Source organism: Platichthys flesus, chromosome 17 (assembly GCF_949316205.1).
Source record: "Platichthys flesus chromosome 17, fPlaFle2.1, whole genome shotgun sequence".
Lineage (NCBI taxonomy): Eukaryota > Metazoa > Chordata > Actinopteri > Pleuronectiformes > Pleuronectidae > Platichthys > Platichthys flesus.
Window position 1 is genome coordinate 17,831,642 of NC_084961.1, and position 10,376 is coordinate 17,842,017.

General features: G+C 40.7%; 1 protein-coding gene across 2 annotated transcripts; it reads left to right on the forward strand.

Annotated features, from left to right (window-relative positions):
• The first annotated feature begins 3,945 nt into the window (after positions 1–3,945).
• Positions 3,946–6,986, forward strand: stmn1a (stathmin 1a). 2 transcript variants are annotated; one of them, XM_062410538.1, is made up of 5 exons: positions 3,946–4,097; positions 5,556–5,598; positions 5,692–5,864; positions 6,042–6,233; positions 6,322–6,986. In XM_062410538.1, the coding sequence occupies exons 2-5, from the start codon at positions 5,583–5,585 to the stop codon at positions 6,397–6,399; spliced, it is 459 nt and encodes a 152-aa protein (XP_062266522.1). In that variant the 5' UTR covers positions 3,946–4,097; positions 5,556–5,582; the 3' UTR covers positions 6,400–6,986. The 2 variants fall into 2 exon arrangements, with proteins under 2 accessions (XP_062266522.1, XP_062266521.1); XM_062410537.1 differs by having other exon boundaries at positions 3,947–4,102.
• The last annotated feature ends 3,390 nt before the right edge of the window (positions 6,987–10,376 follow it).

A 10,376-nucleotide genomic window follows, 5' to 3' on the forward strand; every position in this document is an offset into this window, starting at 1 on the left:
CTACTAGGATCGCTTTACTTTAAATTTGGTAAGTTAAATAAAGTACTCATAAGTTCATATCTTATCACATGCTGCATGTTATTCCATATAAAATATACTGTATAACATAATGAATGGAAGTAAAATATTGAAAAAATAAAATTAGACAAAACAAATGTCTCATTGCATTCACTACCAGAGATAATAGTCCCAATTAGAGCTGTTGAAAGGTTATATAAGGAGACGTGTTGACTTGGTCATGTATCTCAACAACCATTGGACTTAAATTTGTAAGTATTAATACCAGTTTGTGTATTCATCTTGCTTATCTTGTTATATCCTTTTAGTGTATTAACATTTTAAGTGTTTTTTTAGGGCAGGTGCAATATTAAACTCATTTCTATTCTGCATTATTATTCTAGGTCTTGCATGATATGTCCTTGTTTACTGTCTTGTTGTTGTTTGTTGTACAATCTACTCATCTGCAGCTGCTGTAGCACTTTGGCCCAAGACAAATTTATATATCAAATATGTTTGATTTGATTCATTGATTGATTGATATCATCGATCTAACCATTGGTAATATTGACATCTGAATGAGGGAACATACTTTAACTCTGAAAATCAGCTATATTATTTCTAAGCTGTTTTTCAGGTATATTTTACATGATAGATAACAATATTGGATAACATTCCTTTAGCAATGAGATGTCATCCATCCCTACATGACCATACACCAGGTTTTTGGTGATTTGGTATGCTCATCATCTCGACTTGAAACCTCTACTCCAGGTCACACCCCATTTCCTGCCTCTTTCTATTCAAATTTCATAAAGGAAACAAAATTAAATAGAAAAAGCAGCATCCTACTGATAAATTCAGAAATCTGTCTCTCTATGCTCGAGTTTTGTTGACAACTCATGTGATTTTACCTTAAACTTGACAAGTTTGTTGCTGATGACCCCAAAATGAGCCCAACCCCCAATAATTAGAATCTGCCACCCAGTTACCAGCCCTGATTCAGGGTTTTGTACCACTTTCCTTTTGGGGAAAGAGGAATCATGTCTGAGTGACGGGGGACTGAATCACTTGGTGCGTAATCATCTGATCGGTGAGGCTGCAGTTTTGCTCTGTGACTTCCAGCCTCTGCATGCATCCTTTGTGCAGTTTGAGCTGATTTGTCTGCCTCTGCAATGAAACTTCACACTCAAAGTGCCTTCCACTTGCACATAAAGTGCTGGCCTAAATCACAAGATGAAATGACATCCACATGGCAACAGTAAAAATAGATCTAACTGTCGGCCCTGTGGTTGCAAATATTTTCAGCACAGCATCACTGTGACAGAGCGCTGATCGGCTCCTCCTGTCGTCACAATCGTGTTGAGCTAAAAATAGTCCCAAATGAAATAGTGCAAGATAGGTCGATTGAACCTAATTTTGGTTCAAGCTTTGCATTTACATAACTCCTGAAAGTTTTATTTCAATAAACAAAACTGAAACTGTGCAGCAGCGAGACACAAAGATTCACTTAAATCTTACACGGTTTAGTGGTTGGATCGGATCTGAACATCAATTAATTAAGAAGAACTACTTTAACTTCAACAGAACACACTGTAAAGAACTTGGATAATGAATGAGAGAGAAACATTGACTTCTGAACATTAGCAGACCGAGGCAACACTTTAATGATGGCAGGGATAAAACAAGATAATATAAAATATGGGTCCTATTCCGAAACCAAGTAGCTGCAGTTTTCTGGTTTTGTGATCTATCCACATTTAGAAGACGTCTGTCAATCAGTGTAAAATCACACTGTCGTCCTGTTCCTCTGGGATGTGATTTTGTAAATGTTAAAACTCGCTGACATCTAGTTAATATGACATTTTCACCTTTTACATTTATCTCAAACCTCATCACCTCTGTGCACTTCCACATGTCTGTCCGGCTGAGCAATGCTGCCCTAGTTAAATAACAAAGCTGTGTGTGCTGATGTGACTGGCATGTATGAGCAGCACTTCAGGAAAGGGCTGGTTGCAGCAGACTGCTGCTGATAGATTCCTGTGCGACCGTTTGCTTTCTGCTGTTGGCATGTCTCAGTCAGACGCTGTGTCAGGGATGGAGACTCTCAGCAGCATGTCGTAATTTCCATACAAATCTTTAAGATTAAGATTAAGATTAAGATGCATTTATTAGTCCCAAACACATGCACAGACATGCAAAGGCACACTCATGCAGGTAGGGAAATTTAATCTCTGCTTTGGACCCATCTGGTGCAGAACACAAAGAGCAGTGAGCGACCATGTACGGCGCTCGGGAGCAGATGTTGGGGGAGTAAGGTGCCTTGCTCAGGGGCACTAGACAGGGTAGGGAGACTCTTGGATTTTTGGACAGATCAATCCAGGTTCGTCTCTTTGTTGTTTCTCCGTGGAGTCGAACCAGAGACGAACCAGAGACCTTCTCTGCCCATAGTCCAAGTTTCTGCCACCTCCTGTGGTGAATTAATTTGATGACTACATTTATATCCCAATTAACATGTAAGATTTTTTTTTGCATTTAAATGAAAGATAACATTGATCTTAAATACAGTGTTTTGCTGTGGTGGCACAGCAAAACACTGTGCCACCATGCCATAGACTATGTTTCTCATTTCTATTTTCAGTTGATGTTATTTAGTTTGTTTATTCAAGGTCCTCCTCCTATTACTCTGAAGTGATGTAAAGTGGTGCGTGCTGCGAAGTAGCTTTCGCATATACCGAATATTTATTTGTGTCATGTTTGTGCCCTTATACTTAAAATTACTAATTAAACATTTCTTCTTCTGTCATTGAAACATTTTGACTTTATATAAATATTAACTACTAATGGACTAGTGCACTTAACGAACATTTCAGTGATACAGTTGTATACAGTTCATGCTGGAAAATAGCTGGCTGCCAGACTACATTGGATGCCACACAAATCTGCGTTTGTCAGACATTTTCTTTTGTCGTAGCCTACAAGCTTTAAACATTGATACACCTCTCCGGGGCTGTATTACTCTTTTCTTCACAGCAGCCCGACCGAACACATTCATACAACTTCAACACTTCTAACAACACAGCGGTAAAGTGGACTGATGTCGTACTGTATCAATCAAAACATCAACATAATTTGCCCTTTACAGGCAACAGTGGAAAACAGAGATATCAAATAACTATAAATAATGTCTAAAAATTTAATTTCAGTGCATCATGTGCTGGTCAGCCTGACGTCTTGGTATCTTAGCAATACTAAGCTACAATCAAACATTAAGAAGATTAAGAAACAACACAATAAACTAAACGTGTGGTGCAGGGCGGCTGTGGCTGAGAGTTGGACTGGTCATTCTCCAACCTGCAGGTCGGCGGTTCGATCCCCAATCTCACCCATCTGCATGCCGAAGTGTCCTTGGGAAAGATGCTGAACCCTGAATGGCCCCCCATAAAATAACAAAGTGATACGAATAGATGCACTGTATGAATGTGTGTGTGAATGGGTAAATGTCAAACTGTACTGTAAAGCGCTTTGAGCGGTCATCAAGACTAGAAAAGCACTATATAAATACAAAAAACAACCATTTGTTGACAGAGGGGGATTTGTGACAGTGCGACTTCCGTCATCCATTATGACTGACTGGGTGGAGCCACGACAATAAAATCACTAAAAACAGTTAAAAACGCACCTTAATCCCGCAAAGTGTTTGTTTTTCTCATCAACTACTTCCATCAGATCACTGTGGATCGATATTTGATCCCAATTTATGTTCTGGGGCAACATTAGACACCTACACAGCTGGAGCTCATTGTCTAAACCTCGCTGTCCAGACAAACTACCACTCCCATGAGCACCGGGGATTATTTTTTGGGGCGGGAAACCGACCAATCAGCGCCGGCGAACGGCGTGACGGCGCTGTTTTCGGGCCATTAATGCGCGCACCCGGCAGGCTCGTTCACAGTCAGACAGGGCTGGTGGTGGAGCAACATCGTACAGCGCGCGGATAAGAAAAAGAAGCAGCAGCAGAAGGAGGGTGTGCCAGATTTCATCATCCCCAACAGGTCCTCTGTGCTCCGGGAGCCCACGCAGCCGGTAACACACAACAAGCGAGGCGAGTACTTTAATGGCGTCTGTGCCAATAATGGTGTCGTTTAATTCCACCGGTTTTTTTTTTTTTATTGTGTTTGCTAGATAAGCACCTGCTTCAACCACCATGATGTCTGTAAGGTGGTGTTCGGCCATGTAAGACCTCGTTGTGTTATTTTTGTTCAATTTGAGGTCGTTTTTAAAGGATACAAGTTGTGAGACGGTGGCGTGGGTCGAGGCCGCTCATGGCGGGTCCGTTCGCCTTTTGTGTGGCACAGACACTGGCACAGTGGGCACAGACACACAAGAGGACCACACTTTGATGGAACATTGCTTTTCATCCCCAGTCTCTCTCCAGTGTGAGGAAACTTCTGTAATCATGATGTCGGGTTCAGCTTAAGCTCGTCTTTGTGTGCAGCTGCTGTCAGAAGCGCCTTTGTTCGGTGCCGTTGGTTAACCGACACCGAGCAGCTCAGAGAAAGCTGGGTGGGAAGGAGCGACGTGATGTATCGTCGGGATGAAGTCCGGCGGCAGATCACCCTCATGCCAACTGTCCTTGTCTGGTGTGGACCTCCATCACACCACAAAACGCGGCAAAATCACATTTTCTATTTTGGCTGACATGGACTTTGCAGTGGAAGTGAACGTCGCGTTGTGAGCTAGTTCGCAGCCTTTGTGGAAGATCATGGGAGGGGTCCGCACTGATGTCTGCGACCGCACGATGGCGGGACAGCTGCTGTGTCTGCCCCCGCATTCCCACATGTTTAATCGTAAAATGAGGTTGATTCATATTTCTGCTGTGATATGTGATCAGCAGGATGCGGGCATTGTGTGTGTGTTGGGCTGTTCCACACTTGTGTCTGCATGTGCGCCCCCTCCTCCCTCTTCTCCTCCGGCTCAGACACACTGTGGAAAAAAACAGGTGCTCCCCGATGACCATTGTCTCCGGATATGCTCCTTGTTTAACTAACCTGGTTTCAGATGGTGCATATTGGCGGGCATTGGAAACTGACTCAGGGCCTGTGTGCACCTGGCACCGCCTGCTCTACCCACCCTGCTCAGCCTTTTGTCTCGGCACTGTGGCACGTGTCCTTCATTATCAATTAACACGTCGGTTAAGAAGCTCTCCTCTGAAAAACTCCACCCACATGATTGCACAGGGTTGATTCTGCGCATCCATCTGAATGTCAACGGTGCCACGCGTTTGAAGACTAAACAATGGGTTCTGTGTCTAACACGCACACACTGGATGCCAGCACCGTTTTGTGTGGATTGATGGGCGGTGGTTGGTTAAGTTTTCCAAAGATGGCCACTGGGTGGCTCCATAGTAGCCCTGTTTCTGTCGCCGGGCTTGTTTTGAAGCAGGCAGTTGCGTTGGAAACTGTTAAAGAGCTACTAGAGATCGCTGATTTTGAGTTATCAAATACAGTGACTAAACATTACATCAATCTGACCTTTTCCTCCATTTCCTCCTTTAGGTAAATTGACCTGCAGCACTCTTAAAGATGGCAGCCGCTGAAGGTGAATTAAATCAGTTAAAAAAGTGAAATTCGGATTTCTAATCATTCAACTGATCAGTGGGCTTAAACTCTGTTTTGTGTTTCCTGTGTCCAGAAATCAAAATCAAGGAGCTTGACAAGCGGGCTTCTGGCCAGGCCTTTGAGGTCATCCTGGCAGATGCTGTCCCTGATGCCAAGTGTGAGTTTCCCCTGCCTCCTCCCAAGAAGAAGGATCTCTCACTAGAGGAGATTCAGAGGAAGCTGGATGCTGCAGAGGAGAGACGAAAGGTAAAAATAACTCATTGCTAGAAACGTTCAGCCCAGAAACCTGCTTATTTAACCATGAACTGTTTATAATCATCGGGTTGTTAATAATGTGAATCATGCATTAGATTGTCAATTGGGGAAATCTGATGAGCTGGAGACAACATTCTATTCATTCATATTTGAACCATTCTTTTTCAGAACCATGAGGCAGAGGTTCTGAAGCAATTAGCTGAGAAGCGTGAGCATGAAAAGGAAGTGCTAAAGAAAGCTCAGGAGGAGAACAACAACTACAGCAAGATGGCAGAGGAGAAGCTTAATCAGAAGATGGAGGCCAACAAGGAGAACCGCACAGCAATTATGGCAGCAATGAATGAGAAATTCAAGGAGAAGGTAAGTGTTTGAGCTTAAGTTTAAAAGATTCCCTTGCACCACTTTTTTTTACTGGGTTGTTGGATATTGATGCGTTTTTCTTTAACAGGACAAGAAGTTGGAGGAGGTGCGGAAGAACAAAGAGACCAAAGATCCCTCCTCTGAAGAAGGCACTTCGGAAAAATGAAAGTTACGAAGGGGATTGTGTGTATAGGGTTTTTTACGTATCCAAAGATTGATTTATTTAGTTTGGCCAGTATTTCTTTGTGTTCACTACCCACCTTTTTTGAAATAACATAGTTCCACTTTGTGAATTTTTCAATCCTCCTGCTATAAGTGTTCTTTCGCTGGTTTTACATGTGGCTTGTTTCCTCCCCTTGTGTCTAATCCATTTGATATGTAGCTAGTCGATGCAGCTTCAGCCCTTTTTGAAACTTAGCAGTGTACTTAACCTTTTTGAGGAAGCATGTTTCTATGCATAGGTCTTTAATCCCTGCTTACTTCATGCGTTTTGAAAATGTCCCTGTGACTCACACCTGTTCCCTGCACTAACTGTATATTAAAAAAAAGTAGCACAATGTTTGAGCAAGGCATTGGCTGTTATTCATGCAGGTGGTAGTGCAGCTACTCATTTGTTCTTGCAAGTCATGTTTTTGTGCCACTGCTGGTTTGGCTCTTGTAAAACTATGGGTTTGTTCTAAAGCACAAGACTTCTTGCTGTATAGCTGTGAATGAACATGCCAGACATTAAAATGGATGCCATCTTGAACATCACTTAAGATTAAGATATGTTTATTTATACCAAACACATGCACAACACTCATGCAATGGTAGGTAAATGTAACTTCTGCATTTGACCCATCTGGTGCAGGACACAGAGCAGTGAGCGACCATGTACGACGCTCGGGGAGCAGATGTTGGGGGAGTAAGGTGCCTTGCTCAGGGGCACTAGACAGGGTAGGGAGACTCTTGGATTTTTGAACAGATCAATCCAGGTTCGTCTTTTGTTGTCTCTCCGTGGAGTCGAACCAGAGACCTTCTCTGCCCATAGTCCAAGTTTCTGCCACTAGACCACCGCCTCCTGAAGAGGGGTCTACACGTGGAATGCGAAAGAGCAATACACTAGCATCTCAAAAGATACAGAGGCTAATTGACTTGAAATTTTGTACTAAAACAAATAAAAAATAACTTTAATCTATGTCTGGCTTTATGATTGAAGATGGACCTAGAACACAATTCCAAAGCAGCTTCTTCCAACTATGCAAGTTTACACTGAGTCTTCACAGGTACAATCTGACCTGTGTCCAGCAGACCTCAATAACATGGCACTAAACTCAATCTGCTTTCTGAAGTGTGCAGACAGAATATTGAATTCTGGTTTAGTATTGAGTTCTGTGTAGCAAACATGCATAAATTAAGAGTTCTTCGAAAAATGTATATAATGAATGGCCATTTTAGTAATATCACATACTTCCCATACAGAGCTAGACTGTATTACAAGGCTTCTCAAAAGCATTTAGCTGCTCAAGAATTGGAAAGGCATCACTTATTCACCCAATTCTCTTAAGTTTTACATATTGGCTTATTGTTACCAATACTATCAATTAATACCCAATGCTGCTTTTGGAGATCCACACAGTCAAACACTTATAAGGATACCACCCCTCCATCTTATGGTGATAACAGATCTGTATTGATGACATCAGTATTCCTGAGTCCATGGGATAAAGTCATAACTGCAGTCTTTGCTACCCTCTTGTGGTGACTTGTGGAGTCTCAGGTGAAATTAAAATTTGGAAAGGTTGAATCAAACCAGTCGTGTTGCCATATATAGGCATCATGTTCATAAATGTTTGAATAAGATAACATTCTGGCTAGAACAGTGTAATACAAAATTAAAAATTTTGAGAACATGAGCAAACCTGAATTAAACAAGACTCATGACAGTGATTTGATAAACGGTTGAGTTGAACACATGATTGACAACATATAATTTTCTCAATATGATTGGACAGAGGAACAGTGATGGTGTAAAAGGTATATTTTAGTAAAAAAGGTTATTATAAGATTATTAATTTGCTTACAAACGGTTCCTGTAAGGTTTAGTCTGCTTCAAGCACAGTAAAAAAATAGTGTCACACTCTGATTTGATTAATGAAACTTCAGTATTGGACAGCCATACTGGAGAAGAAGAGATATTTCTGCAGAGGTGGAAGAATTATGAAGATGCTTTCATGCCGTATGAATATTGTTACTGCTGGGCTTTTTTAATCTATGGCAGAGCATCACACATCATTAACTGAAATGTTGTGTATGTAAAATCTAATTTTTAAGGGAAACTATAATTAGTTAGTAATTTACTTAGTTCTTAAACAACTGAAGATGGGTAAAAAGCACACATGAAGAATAACAATCTAGTAATACTGGGTTAATCTAAACCAGTACCCAAGCCGAGGGTTGTTTTGACCTGTAGTGTTAACGTTATTTCTTAATTGCTGTTGGGGTTATTTACCAGACATAAAACATAGTCTTGTCAAAAACTCTTAAAACTATTATTTTCAAACCTGTTGAATCACTTTTAGTGACTGGTTGTTGATAATATGTGTATCTTTAGCAGTTTTTATTGCTACATATCTCGTTTTTTATCTAATTATACGCGATAAAATGGAAATGCTCAGATAAAGACCATGTACCTACAAATCCACGGGGGTACAGAGTGTATATACTTCGACTCCTTTTTCTCATGCAGGTATAATGTCTACAAAAATACTGCTCTAAAGGCTCTGTTCTTAATTTGTTCATGTACCATCCAAGGAAATGTCTTATAATTTTTACATAGCACATCAGCGTTTTCACTGTTCATCGTAGGAAGCTGCATTTGGAGTTGTTCTTTTCAAAGAGCCCACTAGAGGGCAATGTTGTTATCTCTCTCTCTCTCTGCCTCACTTCAGTCATCTGTATCAGTTACTAAATCCATTTTTGTTTTGTTCACCAAATACTATATTTACAGTTCACAACAGTCAGTTTCTCACAATAATGTGATTACTAGTTTAGTTGTTTCCCATACTGACTTTGTAAAAGTAACTGATATTTCTCAAATGTAAGGGTCACCTGCCCTTATTGCATTGCCTGTGCTGCCATGATTAAATGCTCAGTGTGTAATATTTAGTGATATGTTGTGGTGAGTTTGTATTTTGCAGCTGAATACCCCTCAACTAACTCTCCACTTCCAAACATGGAAGAGAACCTGTGGCAAAATCAAAACGTATTTAGTTTGTCCATTCTGGGCTACTTAAAAAAAAAACATGGGGGCCTTCGTTGAGAGGACCCTCTCCAGATGTAAATATAAAGTCCCATTCTAGGGTAAAGAAAACAACAATTCTTACTATTTAGATGTAACACACTAGTTAAAACATGATTAGGATTTTTTTATATTCGATTTCTGTCAATAGATCCATTTCACCTACATCTTACACACTGGACCTTTCAGTATAAATCCCGAATTGAAGAACTACACAGTATCAATGTGCTTTTTATGTCTGTTTACATGGAGGTAAACACAGAAATATTATAATGTTACAGTACTCAATTAGACGACAAGTTCCTGTTTTCACACATCAAGTATAATATACAATTATTATCAGCAACATGAGTATTATCAAACTTTAATTACTTTTTATGCAGAGCACCTGGAGGTTGCAATATTACTAGTTTGCTAGTTCATCGAAGAGGAGAAATGGTTTGACAACAGAAAGTCTTACAGTCTATGTTCATTGGGGCTGTAGATATAATATCAAGAGCCCATCAGTGTATTTATAATTCATCCTCTTGGACCCTGAAGGTTTGGTTCAATTCATTTATTAAATTAGATATTATGAAGGATAAGTTAAAGCAATTTCCTGCAGATGGCGCTACAGGAGAAGTAACTGGATCAAGAGGGTCTGGAGTGTTCATACACTTCATACAGTCATTATTGAGATGTTTCAGTGATAGCCACAGTCAACTTTATATAAAGATGGACCCAGGGTCTATCCGGACTGGGACAATAATTCAGTCCGGGAATTTGACTCCCTTTCCAGGCCAACCTTTTAACGGTTAACGCACTAGTAAACAAGTAGGCGGCCATCTTTTCAATGACGTCATCTTTGTCAAGTGCAATAAGAA